The 16,993-nt window shown below is 46.1% G+C and overlaps 1 protein-coding gene across 3 annotated transcripts in view; it reads left to right on the top strand.

Moving 5' to 3' along the window:
• The window catches only part of LOC122130375 (homer protein homolog 3-like), a 42,409-nt gene continuing 25,416 nt past the window's right edge, over positions 1 to 16,993 (top strand). For 2 of the 3 annotated variants that reach the window (XM_042705112.1, XM_042705111.1), the window contains exons 1-2: positions 1 to 472; positions 1,940 to 1,989. In XM_042705112.1, coding sequence (XP_042561046.1) covers positions 1,967 to 1,989 — 23 coding nt within the window. In that variant the 5' untranslated portion in view covers positions 1 to 472; positions 1,940 to 1,966. The remainder of the gene's footprint in view (positions 473 to 1,939; positions 1,990 to 16,993) is intronic. The other variant, XM_042705113.1, reaches the window with a different exon arrangement.

Here is a 16,993-nt window from a genome sequence, read left to right as displayed (position 1 = left end):
CTCTCCCCGCCAGGAGTCGGCTACTTGTGGCGGCGCTTTTCTGTGCGCGAGAAGGCTCTGTGGTTAGTGGACTGTGGCTAACTGGCTGGAATATGACAGAGAAAAACGGGACGCTCTGAACATTAAGGACAAAAGAGAGGGGAGAGAGCTATTGTTGCAATGAAGGATCTACAACAGCGAAACAACAAAGTATAGGCGATAACTTCGTTTTATTGCCCCCTATTGTGTTTTCCTTGGAGATGCATGGACGGACGTGTCAGTGAAATTGTATTGAGGGTCTATGTACATTTCTGTTTGCAAATCGTCTGAACAAAGGATACGTTTCGGAATTTCGGATGTTTGTTTGGACCTACAAACGAGAAGGAAAACAGGGGGGGTCACACGCAGAGGAAAACACGAAAATCTAATTGTAAAGACATCGTGTATCTCGGAGTGACCAGACTGACATCGAAAGTCCTCAGAGGAGAATGGGGTGAGTTATAGCGGAGTCTTTCCATGCCAAGTTGTTACCTCAAACCGCTCACTAGAGTAGAAGGAGTAAAAAGTTCTGAATGAATGAGTGCCAGAGAATTTTGTCTCATGACTGTTGACGCTCGGAGGTAACATTCGTCCCGCACAGCCATAGTTTTGGATACACATTTGATTGTTTAAGCTACGGGCTAACTAGTATACTTTCCGCGATATCAGCATTCTCCAACTTCTGAGTTAGAATGTTTTGAGAGCAGCCGGAAGCTATTGCACGTTTATTGCGATCGTTTCTAACTCAGAAATGTTTGTTTGGGTGTGAATTCAGTATCATCTCACTGGGTGAGCCCCTGAACCAGCTGGATTTAGATGTGCCTAAATCTCTTGTCCTGTGTCCATGAACAGACTAGATTACTCACCCAGCACTGTGCCCTACTGTAGCGCATAGTGAAGTGACAACAAATTTAACTTTCCCTCAGCGCCCCACATATTTAGGCCTATACTGATTTTTGTTAAACGGCTTAAAGATTGCAAGCATGAGCTTATTAACAAAATATGTTGCGCAGATGTGTATGGGGGCCCGTCGATTTAAGACTGATCAGGACAGTCTTTTTAATAAATGAGGATTTACAACCCCCCAGCAACACTGAACATGCGCATTAGACAGGCCTGTCAATCCTAATTTTCAGGACGTTGTGTTGCATACACGATGATGCGAAATAATAACGAGGCAAATGGTCCACAAAGGCGGAGTGAATTCTGTAGTCCGATGAGGGAACTATCAGGCATCATTATCATGGATCATTACCTCTGCCTACTGTTTAATGAGGTAGTGAATGTGGGATTTGCCGATGCGTTTATCAGCATCTTAGATAGTAGGCCTAGTGACCAGGGAATTATTTGAAAAGCAAAGCCTGATATCTTATAGTAGCCCTACCTATGCCTACTTAGAGGCTTGGCAAGAGCCAATACAGTCCAGCATAATGGTTCTGTTGTGAGCCCTGTGGTGTTTTATGCCCGGAAGCCTATAGACTGTGTAGCTGTTGAGGCCAGCTTCCCAGAGTGAAACCAGTACTGCAGAGTTTGGAAAGGCAACAGAAAGGCAACAGACCAGTAATGAAGAGAGTAGACCAGTGCTTTGATAGCACTGATTCTGATGCTGTGACACACACACACACACACACAAGTTTGCGCACGTCTGGCTACTCTCTTCCATAGATGCTTTCAGGGGTGACACACACACACACACACACATCAGAGAAGCCCTAGCTTTCCCTGTACTGTTCAAAACAGATGTGTTATCCATATGTGTACAGCTGGATGTAAATAATCTTCATCCAACTATGAGCTGTGTGTCTATTTATAGGTGTATGTACTCAGGAAAGTTCAGAGATGTGTGTGTGTGTGTGTGTGAGAGAGTTCTGATGTTATATCGTTTTCACTGGCTACTCTCCTGACTTCTCCCTACACACAGAAAAGGAGCCACGTCTGAGCAGTAAACATGCATCCTCAGCAAAAAGAAAGGTAGGGAAGAGGTGTGTGTGTGTGTGTGTGTGTGTGTGTGTGTGTGTGTGTGTGTGTGTGTGTGTGTGTGTGTGTGTGTGTGTGTGTGTGTGTGTGTGTGTGTGTGTGTGTGTTTTGTACTGAAGTGTTTGAGAGAAAAGTCAGGGAAAGATGTGTGTTGATTGTGTGCGACAGTCTCGTCATGTCATTTGTCTTGTCATTTCCGTTAAAGTCGTGTGTCGAGTGTGTGTGGAGGTGTGTATGTCGTGTGTGTGTTTTACAGCTGTTTTAGGTGCTTTGTATTTTGTGATCATTTGAGACAATGGGAGGGGAAATGTAGTATGGCTGTTGTGTGTGTGTGTGTTTTTTGTATTTTGTGAATATTTGAGAGAACAAATGGGAAGGTAGTATGGATGTCAGTGATTTGTGCCGTGTGTGTTTGTGTCATCAATGATGTGTGCATTTCCTTGATCTATTTGTCCATTCATGTTGAGTGGATGACACAGTTACTGACAGCGGCACAGCTGATGCCAGCAGCCATCTCTCGTTTCCGGGCTTCGCTCACGTTCACTAAAATCTAATCAACGTGTGTGTTTGTCACGACAACAGCATTACCTCACCTTTCATCATCTCCCCCTTCACCTACGCTGCTAAATCAGACACACACACACACACATACTGACTACCCCCCTCATTCCAGCTGCTGTTTTGCAGCTGTGTGTGTGTGTGTGTGTGTGTGTGTGTGTGTGTGTGTGTGTGTGTGTGTGTGTGTGTGTGTGTGTGTGTGTGTGTGTGTGTGTGTGTGTGTGTGTGTGTGTGTGTGTGTGTGTGTGTGTGTGTGTGTGTGTGTGTGTGTGTGTGTGTGTGTAGGAGAAGCACACCAGAGCAGATGTTTGGGTGAGCTTTACAGGCCTGATCAGAGCAGACTGGGGGGTCAGATAAAGGAGCAGCCTGCCCTAAACCTCCAGATGCTTCATCAGCTTCATGTGTGTGAGACCAGCAGCTATAGGTCCTGAGCCTCAGCAGTCACTTGCTTTTCTACAGTGTGTGTGTGTGTGTGTGTGTGTGTATCTATCATCAGATATCTGTACAAGCTATTAACGAGCTATTTACACTCTACTACTCCAAGTTCTGTTTGGATTTTTCTCTGTACAGTGAAGGTGTGAGTGTGTGTGTGTGTGGGGGGGGGGGGGTCTGTGTGAGTAGGCTATGTGTGAAACGATTTTCAAAGTGAAATCGTTCTGAGCTTCTCGATTCACAGTAGGCCTGCACGCACATTAACACTGCCGATGGGAAGCCAGACTAGCCAATCACTGTTGAGTGTTGTGCCGCTCTGACAGGACTGTGAAAGAACAAAATGATCAGTGGGTGCGCAAAAAAACTTTCTATGGTGATCAGCTGCAGCCTTTTATTGTCTATGGTGATCAGCAGAAACCTTTACTGTCTATGGTGATCAGCTGCAGCCGTTACTGTCTATGGTGATCAGCTGCAGCCGTTACTGTCTATGGTGATCAGCTGCAGCCGTTACTGTCTATGGTGATCAGCTGCAGCCTTTACTGTCTATGGTGATCAGCTGCAGCCTTTACTGTCTATGGTGATCAGCTGCAGCCGTTACTGTCTATGGTGATCAGCTGCAGCCTTTACTGTCTATGGTGATCAGCAGAAACCTTTACTGTCTATGGTGATCAGCTGCAGCCGTTACTGTCTATGGTGATCAGCTGCAGCCTTTACTGTCTATGGTGATCAGCTGCAGCCGTTACTGTCTATGGTGATCAGCATGTTGGGGCTTTCTCAGTTTAAAAAAGTGATGTGCCGCCACTGCTCTGCTCAGCTCTTCAGTCTTTAGTCCAGGGGCTGTTTTCCTCTTCACTTCCTGTCATGGTTCCGTCTTTCGTCTGGCTGGGCGTCCTCTTCTGCGGTCACGCTGCTGAGCTGGACTAGGTCACACACTCTCAGTCACACACACACACCGCCACTCTCACACACATTCTCGCTCGGACAAACACTCTTAGACTCACACGCACTTACTCTATACTATAGACTGTGTAGCTGTTGAGGCCGGTATTCCAGAGTGGAACCAGTACTACAGAGTTTGGAAAGGCAACCGACCAGCATTGTAATAAAGAGAGTAGACCAGTGCTTTAATAATACAGATTCTGATGCTGTGCCACACACACACACACACATATGCACAAGTTTGCATAAATGTTTCAGGGGTGACGCGCACACACACACACACATACACTCTCATTTGGCATCTTACTGCCACTCCCCCCCCCCCCCCCCCACACACACACACACACACTCTACCTTGAACTACACACACCACACTGGGGCTGTCACTAGGTCTTCATTCAAAGTCTGTGTTCTTTCTTGAAGCTGTCAGCGGCTGTTTTACATAATAATCCTATGGAGTACACACACACCCTCACCATCACATGTACTCTCCCTAACACACACTCTCACTCAAAACATGTTCTCACTCAAACACACACTTCTTATACACACTCTCACTCAAACACACATTCCCTTTTTCACATTCACACTCAGTCTCACTCAAACAAATTCTCATTCTTACACACACTCTCACTCAGCCACACACTCTCATTCTCATTTTCATACTCTCTCTCTCACACACACACAAACACACACATACCCACATGCACACACTTTCACTCACACTCTCACTGTGACTGGGGCAGGAATGTGGCGTCACAGCACCGCGCTCATCTCTCACCGTCTCTGGCGGGCGGCACACCGGTGTTCCTCAGAGCTGCAGCACATGCCTCAGATGTTTCAGCAGTTTCATCCCCCCCCCCCCGGCCCAGGAGGATCGTAAGAGGAGAGGTGTCCTCTCCCCCCCCCCCCAGGAGGATTGTTAGAGGAGAGGTGTCCTCCCCCCCCCCCCCAGGAGGATTGTTAGAGGAGAGGTGTCCTCCCCCCCCCCCGGCCCAGGAGGATCGTAAGAGGAGAGGTGTCCTCCCCCCCCCCCCCCCCCAGGAGGATTGTTAGAGGAGAGGTGTCCTCCCCAGCGCATGCTGGCACTCTCTGTTGAGACGAAAGCTGACATCTCATGCTGACTCTCACATGTGTGGCTTTTATGTCATTTGGAGAAACTAACAGTGGCACATGTGTGCAGTCCACGACTCTAATCCAACACACTTCTTGTGAAATTCAGTAAATTGCTCCTCGCAGTCCTCTAGCTGTCTTTTCTAAATAAAATTAAAAATCCAGCGCTCGACCACCATAGCCCTGGCTCAGTAAATGGGAAACAAAGATGTTGGCAGAGCCAAAAATGATTCCAGCCAATCAATAAGTTGCTTCAGGAGCACGCAAGGGAGGGGTATAACTTGATTGGCTTTTGACCTTTTGACCTTCCGACAGGATCGCGGACTCTATATTTAATATAGGGTAGACTATCTTTACATAGATATACATGCTATACAGTGTTTCCCCTAGGTTTACAGATTTGGGGGGGGGGGGGGGCTGCGGCACGGTGCACGCGGCGCGGCGTGGCCACCGACACAAACGCTTAAAGGAATCATGGTGTTCATGTGTTTCTTTTAATGACAGCAGTCAATATAACAACTAAACATCGGAACATGTCTTTTTATGACAATTATCCACAAAGTGTGCAGCTTTTGTCGCTGCAGTGGTGTATCTTTCTGGGCTTCTGGAAGAACATTTTTTAAGATATTTGCGGCCTAAAATTCCTGATTTTGCAGGAGCTTTTCCAAAAAGTTGCGATGAAAGTTTTTATTTTTAGGTTTTTGTTGCAATGAAATTGGCGAAACAAGTGAAAGTTGCGATAAAAAGTTATGAATTGTCCTCTTTGTAATTATAATTGAGTTATTTGTTGAAAAATAATTGATTATTAAACAAACATTAATTCATCAAGAACAAAACGATTGAGAAATGGTCCTCTTAATAACCTCACCAATATGCCAAACAAAAGATTACCAGGACTACAAAAATTTTGCAAAATAGGCTTTACTTATCCACAACGAAGTGCACATGTTGGCATTACAAAAGGACCAGTACGACTGAATAAGATGTTATGAATGTCTCAGCCTTCATATGACGAAAATTTAAAAAAAAAAAACTGCCTGTGTCACTATGATCTGTCTCGTCATCTGACGTCCTGCCTGTGTTTCTGCCGTTCTCATTGCTTATCAATCTGTTTTGCTATCCTTGTTTATTTATTTTATCCGTATAGGTGTTGATGTTCAATTTCATATATTAATTTAAAGTCGTCCAATTTCAAGTCATCCATTCTTCAACACTAGCTGCTACCTTGTCTTCAAACAGAAAGTAACGTTAAATCTCCATGGCAACAGGTCTTGAGGGTTTGGCAAATAATCGGATTTATTGCTTCCTTCATTATTCACAGCAAAATAAATAATTTTCGTTACATTTCATAGATTTATTAGCAGACTCTATGTAAAAAGGGCCACGCACAACTCACGGAAAAAGATAAAAAATGGAAGCCAGATCTATTTCTGAATTTTCGGTGCGGACATTCTGTACGTACGTTCTGTTTCCACGTCTGTTGTAGCCATTCTCATTGGGCCTCATTGTCGACCCTACCGAGGAAAAGATCTCTGCCGGATTCATGAACGCCTGGATATTAGTTTTTTAAAGCTTAAAAGTGTCCGTAGCTGTGCACTGGTTCTTAAGCCCAATTCTGTCCGCTGGTGGGAGCGTGCTCACCTGTGTGTGCGCGCACGTGTCTGTGTGTTTGTGCGCATCGCGGCGGAACTCTGCCATGCGCGATACAGAGAGCAGAGAATTGTAAACGCGCGACCATGTAGAGACAGAAATGACATGCCGTCGTGTAAATAAGATAAATAACATAAGGCTATTTATTTTGTTTAATAAAAGAACAAGCTATAGACCTGTTCTATAGGAAAAGTAACCTTAAATTACTTCCGTTGTGATTTGGCGCTTTATAGAAAATAAAATTGAACAAAATTAACTTGACCTTCCAGGGGGGGCGGGGGGTGCCGTTGGGGGGGCGGGGCGCCCCCCTAATATAACGGTAGGGGAAACACTGCTATATGTCCCCTTTGACACTTGGGTTGATATCGGTTTCGGCCTCCTCATATCTTTGTTGCTGATATTTGTCCACACGTGCCCTCTTATGGTTACGCTACGTATGGTAGGTTTACTTGCATACAGAGCTAGAACTATTTACATTCCGTTCTTTCTTTTTTATATACTTCATTTTTTCATTAACATTAACTTCTGTAAACTCCTGCTTGGGAACCATAGCCATGATATTTGCAGCAAAGGCAAATGGTGCACCAGAGAGTAAAATTGGGCTAGGAGGGAGGCATTCACTGCACTTTTACGGGCACTGGTTGATTCATCATTTCCCAATTTATATACTTTAACATCCTATTTTAGCACATTCATGCAGGCACATTTGAGTCAGAGTGCATTTCTTTAGAATGAAGTGCTGAAACATTATAAATGTAACCTTATTTAAAATGTAAACCATAATGGTAGAACAATAGCTCAGTCTCAGCTTAAGTTAACTGGCTAGCTAGATAAGGTTAGCTTCATCCATATCATTGCTACCTAACTTAGTCAGTGCCATTGTTGGTGCCATTCATTTGTCTTTCATAGATTTAGAGGCATAGATTTAAACGTGCATTTCACAGATTTTTTTCTATTTTTAGGTTTGTAAAACAACGATTATTCCCTGGTGGTCTGTGCATTGCCTGCTGTTTCTCATAGAAGGTATTCCCAAATGGACTCATTATAATTCCCCTTTTTGTAACAGCCAAATATGATAAATGAATATCGGCCCAAAATATGGGCCACATATCTGTTATCCACCATCAGCCATTAGATATTGATATCGGTATATTCAAATAATAAATATTGGTCGATCCCTACTTCCATCTCCACTCCCCTGATATCATTACGGTATTCCAAAGAAACAGGAACTTATGTTTATTCTCTTTTACGTTGATGTTTGAAAGAAAGCTCCTTTCACTCTGGTCTCATGAGCTGGCTTAATGACATGAGAGAGATAGAGAGAGAGGCTAGATATATGCATGGCACACGGTTCAAATCTGTGTTATTTAATATATTATGTGACATGTTATTAAACTCCCCTCCCCCCAGGTAATTTCAGTTGAAATGGCTGTTACTTCTGTGTGACTTTATTCAGCACTCAATGCGCTAGGAGTCATTAGCTGTGTCTGTAGCATATTACTGTAAAAACATCACCATCGGTTATCGTTCCTCTGAGACAACAGGCAACTGAGCCACGATGAGAAAAACATTGCAGTTTCACTGCGGGGCAAAATCATTCAGTCTGTCATTTTCATTTGCAGTGGAGCAGCAGCCACAACAGGGCAAAGTGAGCCTCGTAAAGTCAAATGCATCCAAACATCCCTCATGGCAGGTGCGCTGACAAGCACCGCTTCAGAGAAACAAAAATAATCCCTATCCATAGCAAACACTAACACACTTTTTACCAACACACTCACACACACACACTCACACTCCCCAGAAAGGCCAGCACACACTTTGTTAAAAAAACAAACTGTGCCGAAATGCTAATACAGACATAGTAACAGTAACACAATGTATACTGAGACAGTAACACAACCTCTACACACACATTACAGAAATAATTACACATCCCCCCACTCTCCACAGACTGTTGAAATCTTACTAAAAAAAGACACACACTCAAACCCAGTGGGAGCTTCTGCAGGCAGTAGAAATAGCCGTTTTTAGCCAGTAGAAATAGCCACCTTAAACTCAAACAGAGAGCAACCCCTTTGTTCCCATCCACAAGCACATTACAAATCAGGTTGTGTGTGTGTATGTGTGTTGTATGCCTGTGTGTGTACTTGTGTTTGTGCATCTGTTTGTGTGTGTGTGTGTGTGTGTGTGTGTGTGTGTGTGTGTGTGTGTGTGTGTACTTGTATTTGTGCATCTGAGAGTGAGAGTGAGAGTGAGAGTGAGAGTGAGAGTGAGAGTGAGAGTGAGTGAGTGAGTGAGTGAGTGAGTGAGTGAGTGAGTGAGTGAGTGAGTGAGTGAGTGAGAGAGTGAGAGAGTGAGAGAGTGAGTGAGTGAGTGAGTGAGTGAGTGAGTGAGTGAGTGAGTGAGTGAGTGAGTGAGTGAGTGAGTGAGTGAGTGAGTGAGTGAGTGAGTGAGTGAGTGAGTGAGTGAGTGAGTGAGTGAGTGAGTGAGTGAGTGAGTGAGTGAGTGAGTGAGTGAGTGAGTGAGTGAGTGAGTGAGTGAGTGAGTGAGTGAGTGAGTGAGTGAGTGAGTGAGTGAGTGAGTGAGTGAGTGAGTGATGTATGCCTGTGTGTGTACTTGTGTTTGTGCATCTGTTTGTGTGTGTGTGTGTGTGTGTGTGTGTGTGTGTGTGTGTGTACTTGTATTTGTATTTGTGCATCAGAGAGAGAGAGAGAGAGAGAGAGAGAGAGAGAGAGAGAGAGAGAGAGAGAGAGAGAGAGAGAGAGAGAGAGAGAGAGAGAGAGAGAGAGAGAGAGAGAGAGAGAGAGAGAGAGAGAGAGAGAGAGAGAGAGAGAGAGAGAGAGAGAGAGAGAGAGCATCTGACCCTAACAGCTGGTCCTATCCAGGCAAGGTGAGCGCATAAGAGGCCAGATCCCCCTGAAGGAGAGGCTTACGGTGGGTGACTCACAGGGCTGTCCTAAGCCTGATAGGACCAAACATGGGAGCAGTGCTGGAGGTGACACACACACACACACACACACACAGACACACACACACAAGCACACTCACACAAGCACACTCCTACACACACTCCTACACACACTCCTACACACACACACACACACACACACACACACACATACACACATACACACACACACACACACACACACACACACACACACACACTAGCACAGGGGCGCTCTGGACTGCCCAAGGGGGTCTGCCACTGCACAGGAGCTAGCGGGACAGATGTTCCTCTCTGAGGAGACTCCACTAAGTCACGGAGTTAGATATACTTCTACTCTCCAAGAGTACAGTTAGATATACTTCTACTCTGCAAGAGTAGAGTTAGATATACTTAAACTCTCCAAAGAGTAGAGTTAGATATACTTATATTCTCCCAAGAGTTGAGATAGATATACTTACTCCAAGAGTAGAGTTAGATATACGTATACTCTCCAAAGCCAGGGGACACCTTTACCCAGTCCTATCCTTCAAGGTTGGGATTATAAGACTAGAAGAGAGATCTGATGAATGTAGCTGAAGGCAGCCAGTGGACTGGGGAGTCTCTGGCCTCTCAGGTGGGTCAGTCGCCTCTCAGGTGGGTCAGTCGCCAGTCAGGAGTCAGGACTGATGTGTTGGCAGGGGCACAACTACACAATTATTGACGGGTATGCAACCTCAATACACACACACCAAAACAAAAACAGGAATATTGTCATTGGCATTTGGCCCAGACACAGGCGACGTGAGGCGACAGTGGGGCGACAGTGGTACAGTAGGTAGAGAAGTCGTTTAGTAATCAGAAGGTTGCTAGTTCGATTCCCTGTCGAAGCGTCCTTGAGCAAGACACTGAACCCCTAATTCCTCCTGATGTGCAGTGTGCCATCAGTGTAAATGTAAAAAAATGTGTATACATTGTAAGTCGCACATATGTAAGTCGCTTTGGATAAAAGCGTCTGCTAAATGACTAAATGTAAATGTAAATGTAAATGTAAATGAGGCGACACAACCGTCAGCCGTCGCCGCGGCTAGTTCTTTGGCTTTAGTTTGGTGCGTCTCTGGCTTAAGTGCCGCCGATGAACCACTGGGTGCCCATCCACAGCTGAGCATGAAGCAGCACATTTCCTGTGACGCTTTAAAGTCCCCCCCCCCCCCCCCCCCCCCCGTAGTGCGTAGCGCTGGGTAATGAAATATCTGTGAGAGAGGCTGACAGGCTGGGGTTGTGTGTGCCCACAGGCCATGGCACCGCTCCATATGAACTAAAGCTATCTCACCATCTCTCTCTCTGTCACCTTCCCCTTCGTGTCAAAGTCAAAACCAGCTCGGCTCTCTCAGACCTCAGACGCAGAGCTGTGCGCAGAGACGTCTCTCCACCAGCTTCCTCCTCTGCTCTATGAGGGAAACACAGCCTGGAACTGATATTGATTGCATTCAGAATCAAGAAATACAGTCAGCCTTGTCATACAGTGAGCAGTATGTAAAAAAACGAGGGTTGAAGGCACACTGCGTGCTTATGAAACCAGTTTCTAGTCCTCCTGCATCATGTATGATATGGCCTTGGTCACTAGATGAACGCTGGCCTTCCTTTTGACAAAGTTTTGACTTCTGATCGCAAGGCCTGTTTTTTTCCACAGTAGATATTTCTCATTAGTGTATTGCTCCGATCCCTCAGACTGACGCAGGCTTGCGTGTGTGTGTGTGTGTGTGTGTGTGTGTGTGTGTGTGTGTGTGTGTGTGTGTGTGTGTGTGTGTGTGTGTGTGTGTGTGTGTGTGTGTGTGTGTGTGTGTGTGTGTGTGTGTGTGTGTGTGTGTGTGTGTGTGTGTGTGTGTGTGTGTGTGTGTGTGTGGACTATCTGAGGGGATGACGTGAGAACAGAGACTGTGGAATGCACATGCGTGGAATGTAAGGACAGTACTTCTGTACCAACACACACACGCACACACACACAGACAAACGCACAGACACTGACAAACACACACACACAAACAACCACACACAGATCCTCCACTGGATCACAGGGCTTGTTTTGTCTGAATCCTCTGAAGCTGGCTGAGCCGGCCAGCTGATTTGGTGTGTGTGTGTGTGTGTGTGTGTGTGTGTGTGTGTGTGTGTGTGTGTGTGTGTGTGTGTGTGTGTGTGTGTGTGTGTGTGTGTGTGTGTGTGTGTGTGTGTGTGTGTGTGTGAAGTGCACCTCTCCTGTGTGTGTGTGTGTGTGAAGTGCACCTCCGGCTGTGCTCGGGCTGAGCAGCAAGAGACTGTCTGCAGGGGGACATGGGCCTGTGGACCCCCGGAGAAACACCAAGGCTGCACACACACACTCTAACACACCATACAGCACATTTGTGTCTGCACACACACACACACACACTCTAACACACCACACTCTAACACACCATGTGTGTCTGATATAGGCACCGTGTTGAACTGAGGACCACGTGCTGTACCTCTCTGCCGTCACCCTCTGCTCCTGTTTCTCATAGCAGTGCAGACGATAAGAGCAGTAAGCCCTCTCAGGGGATTAGCAGAGATTTGCACTGAGCTGCACAATATATGGAATATAATCAGAGAGAATGCTTTTGACCGGAGTAGACCCAGGTGTGAGACAGGGAGTGAGAATGCTTTTGACCGGAGGTGTGAGACAGGGAGTGAGAATGCTTTTGACCGGAGTAGACCCAGGTGTGAGACAGGGAGTGAGAATGCTTTTGACCCAGGTGTGAGACACAGGTGTGAGCCAGGTAGTGAGAATGCTTTTGGCCAGAGTAGACCCAGGTGTGAGACAGGGAGTGAGAATGCTTTTGACCGGAGGTGTGAGACAGGGAGTGAGAATGCTTTTGGCCAGAGTAGACCCAGGTGTGAGACCCAGGTGTGAGACACAGGTGTGAGACACAGGTGTGGGGTTGGGCCTGTCTGTGGGTCAGGAGTAGGCGTTGTGGTCAAATAAGAGATAGGATAAGAGGCTGTAGCTGAAAGGGATGGGAACCAGTGTACCGCAATCCCAAAGCACCAGACTCGTTGGTATGGCAGTCCGAGCACATACTCAACCGTAGTGATGGCACACCGTCACAACCAGTTTTGATTATAAGTGTGATTATAAGAGATTGGTGAGAAGGTTTGGGTGAGATTCTGTGTACAGACTCTATCACATGCTGAGATTGTAGATAGCTGCCGTGGGATGCTGCTGGGAGACTGTATTGCATAAGTGACCACGCAGAGATGGTGCCTGAGGATTGTTCAGTTTATAGATGGAGACTGTAATATATAAGTGACCACACAGAGATTTTGCCTGAGGATTGGTCAGTTTATAGATGGCTACTCCGGAACCATGTTTAGGGGTCAGTGAATGTGCTACTCAGAAGTCTAGTTCCTTTCTGTGTGTGTGTGTGTGTGTGTGTGTGTGTGTGTGTGTGTGTGTGTGTGTGTGTGTGTGTGTGTGTGTGTGTGTGTGTGTGTGTGTGTGTGTGTGTGTGTGTGTGTGTGTGTGTGTGTGTGTGTGTGTGTGTGCATATTATTGTGAGAGAGTGTGTGTGCGTGGTAGTGTCTGAGTGTGTATGATTGCGTTTGTAAATATGTATGTGTGTGTATGTGTGAGGATATTGCTCATCATGAGTCCTGCTCTGTGCAGTGGCCTGATAGCCCTCCCTGAAGGGGCCTTGGTACTGCTGGGTGAGTGTGTGTGTGTGGGAGTGTGTGAATACCCTCCCTGAAGGGGCCTTGGTACTGCTGGGTGTGTGTGTGTGTGTGTGTGTGTGTGTGTTTGTGTGTGTGTTTGTGTGGGTGTGTGTGAAAACTCTCCCTGAAGGGACCTTGGCATTGCTGGCCTCCATGGAATGTTCCAGCTGGCTGCTGAATGAAAGCCATCAGCTCAACACACCCCTCAGCTCCAGAATGTGTGTGTGTGTGTCTGTGTGTGAGAGAGAATTGTGTTGAGTGTGTCTGTGTGTACACGTTTGTGCCTGACAGGGCATTCATGTGTGTATGTGTTTGTCAGAACATGTGTGTGTGTGTGTGTGTGTGTGTGTGTGTGTGTGTTTGTGTGCCTTTGTTGCTGTGTGACAGAAGATTCCTGAGGGGTCTCTGCGTCCTTGTATTCTCCCTGTGAGGCGTGTTCTGGCTTCACAGTTTGCCCATGTTGACATCAAACACCTGCACTATGGACGCCATCCAAATTCTCCCTCCTTGGAACTAACCTCACTCTCACGTCCCCTGCAGAGTGTGTGTCCTGATAGGGTGTTCATCTTCGTAGTGTGTGTCATGTGTTGATGTTGTTCCTGCAGTGTGTTGCGTCGTGTGTGTTGCGGGGGTTTGGTCTCCATCTCGCCATATCATTCTGTGAGATTTTTCCGAAGTGTTTTCAGTCATATTAGTCCATATTAGTTGTCATCATCTTCATGCGCTCATAGATGCTGACCGCTGATGCTTCTATGCTGGCACAGTGTTCTGAGCAGACAGCAGTCATGTGATGTGTGACACGCTGTATCTCTGAGGCTAGAGGCTAGAGGCAGACACTTCCTCTGAATCAAGGCAGATACTAACTCTTAAAACAGACAAGGTATCCGGCCTTGGCAAGGTTCTGTTGGACCTGCAACAGGTCAGGTACGGGTGTGTTCCAGAATCCAATTCTGGTCTGGTGGTTCTGTCAGAGGAGAGAGAGAGAGAGAATTTGGATCTGTGTCACATCGGAGCTCGAACCCTTTACTGTCAGATCAGGAGCAGATCCCTTTACATGCTCATCAGGACTGTATCTGGACGAGAGTTTTGTGTGTGTGTGTGTGTGTGTGTGTGTGTGTGTGTGTGTGTGTGTGTGTGTGTGTGTTGTGTGTGTGTGTGTGTGTGTGTGTGTGTGTGTGTGTGTGTGTGTGTGTGTGTGTGTGTGTGTGTGTGTGTGTGTGTGTGTGTGTGTGTGTGTGTGTGTGTGTGTGTGTGTGTGTGTGAAGAGAGAGGCAGCATTTGGATCTGATGTGGCACATTAATCAGGTCTTTAGTCACAGCCATCATCTCTGCACCCCTCTGCCCCTGATTGTGTGTGTGGGGGGGGGGGGTGCAAGCAATGGCAGATGGGATTGAAGATGGATGACTGTCTCAGTAATCTTTAGCACGCTATCACCCAAGCTGTCAACACTCATGGAAACTCCACTCAATTACCTCTGCTGGGGCAAGCTAACCCATCATGACACGTCAGGTGCCCTCTAAGAGAGCATTCTAAAAGCATTGTTTGAAAATAGCCTCCTACTGTAAAATAGAGTTTTCTGAAAGACTGACAGAACATTCACTAAAACCTTTATTTCTCAGCCTCAGTAGCAGAAAGAAACATGAAATGAAAACCTTTCGAAAGCCTAAACATTAAGCTTTAACATATAGCCTTTGCCCTAATGTTCATTTAAATTTTGTTTTAATTAATAAACAAAACAAAAATCAGACAAAGTTGTGGCACTGTAAGAAAGTGGCACTGCAAGTAGGTAAGTGGCAGTGTACACTCCCTCCAGATCCTTCTCTTCTGAGGGAGTTTCTCACAGCCGTGCTCAAATGTGTCTTCCTCCAGATCCTTCTCTTCTGAGAGAGTTTCTCACAGCCGTGCTCAAATATGGCTCCCTCAGGTACGGTCGGTGGAGGAGCGCTCTTTGCCGTGACACGTTCCTGTGGCAGGTCCTGTTTCCGCTCTTTGTAGCGTCTCTCGTACTTGGCTGTGAATGTCTTTCCTCCAGCACCCCTTGCAGCGGTGTATGCATTGTAGCATCTGACAGCCAGTTAAAAGAAGAAGAAGAGCCTCCTCCACCATGTCTTTGAACAATGCTGGAACAGATAACCTCCAACCATCTGATCCACACCTTCCATGTGTTTGTGGTAGTCGGAGAGGCTGGCACTACACCCTCAGTGTGGTCGTTTCTCTTCACTGACCCTCTCAGTGGGATGAGAGGCATCAGACAGCACCATAATAGCTTTGGAGTCCTGCCAAAACACAAAATGTTCAGTTTTCTTTTTTTAGCCACTTTCAATTTGTGTTTGCCCAACCAAGCTTGCTTGCTCCCCTCAGTCCCTTTCTGCACAAACAGCGCCGCAGGAATCCAGTCCGTGGCTGTTCATGCGCTGGAAAAGCTCTGACCCCTGAGTAGAAGCGCTCCATGAAAATGGGGATTAGACCCATAGTAGGGTAAATCCATGACCACACGTTGAGCAGGAGCCTTCTCCTGTGTCCGCTGTGTAGACCTGTGTAGAGTTTGTTGACGTAGCCAGGGAGCTCTCTGCCATGTCCTACATCTTGAGACCCCATTTTGTTGGTTTGAGGGGGAGAGACTGATGGAAGGCGAGTCTTTCACCATGCTCTCTTCTCGGGTAAAGGTCGGATATTTAGCAGACGCTTTTATCCAAAGCGACTTACAGACAACCTGCAGAATTCAAATCAATTCAATTCGATTCGATTCGATTCGCACACGATACAGAGCCTGGATCTGGACCAATCAGGAACCAAACCCGGGTCAACTGCTTACAATGCTGTGACGCTAACTACTGTGCCACCACGTCCAATATCATCTTTTGTCATAAAGCCATTACCCTCATAGAGTGACTGAAATTGACTGGTGAAGTACTCGAGAAACCATCTTAGGTCTTGTTCAGACTGCCAGCCAAAAGCAAAAAAAATTAAAAGTTTCTCGTAGTGCATTTCACCTTCCCCACCATGCATTTCATGGGTCACAGGAATTGAAAACAATGACATGGTCTAAAACGTGCTGACATCGCATCCGGCCCTAAAGGGAAGAGCATGCAAATGCTGCACCTGGTGTTGGTGGGTTACAGAGGGCAGTGGTGATGCATTGATCACTGTATCCCCACACTCACATTAGGAAGGACCAAGAAGTGTTTCAAATCTCTAAGTATCTATTCTACCTTTAAACAAATCTTTTTGAATTCTTCAATTTGACAAGTACACTGGGGTACTTTTATCATTCGCAAACCCCCTGGAGTAGGAAGAATTAGTTTTAAGTATTTTTAAATGGCAAACTATTGGTTGCATGTGAAATGGGATTCACAGTAAGAGTGCAGTCACAAGAGGGCTTTCATTACTCACACGTGCATCTGCTGGTTGGGTCTCTGTCATGCTCATCTAGAGTAGTGAAGAACTGACAGCAGCCCACAGGAGGAGGAATTCTATTGAGCGTAGATCCAGATAGGCTTTACTAGAAATATCACATGGGAAGGAATTCTATTGAGTGTAGATCCAGATAGGCTATACTAGAAAATATTACATGGGGAGGAATTCTATTGAACATAGTTGCAGATGTACCAGACATATAGCCTGACGTTGTCATACTCATAATTCTA

Source organism: Clupea harengus, unplaced genomic scaffold (genome assembly GCF_900700415.2).
Source record: "Clupea harengus unplaced genomic scaffold, Ch_v2.0.2, whole genome shotgun sequence".
In the NCBI taxonomy this organism is placed as follows: domain Eukaryota; kingdom Metazoa; phylum Chordata; class Actinopteri; order Clupeiformes; family Clupeidae; genus Clupea; species Clupea harengus.
Note: the sequence above shows the minus strand (reverse complement) of the source record. Positions and strands in the feature narration are given on the sequence as shown.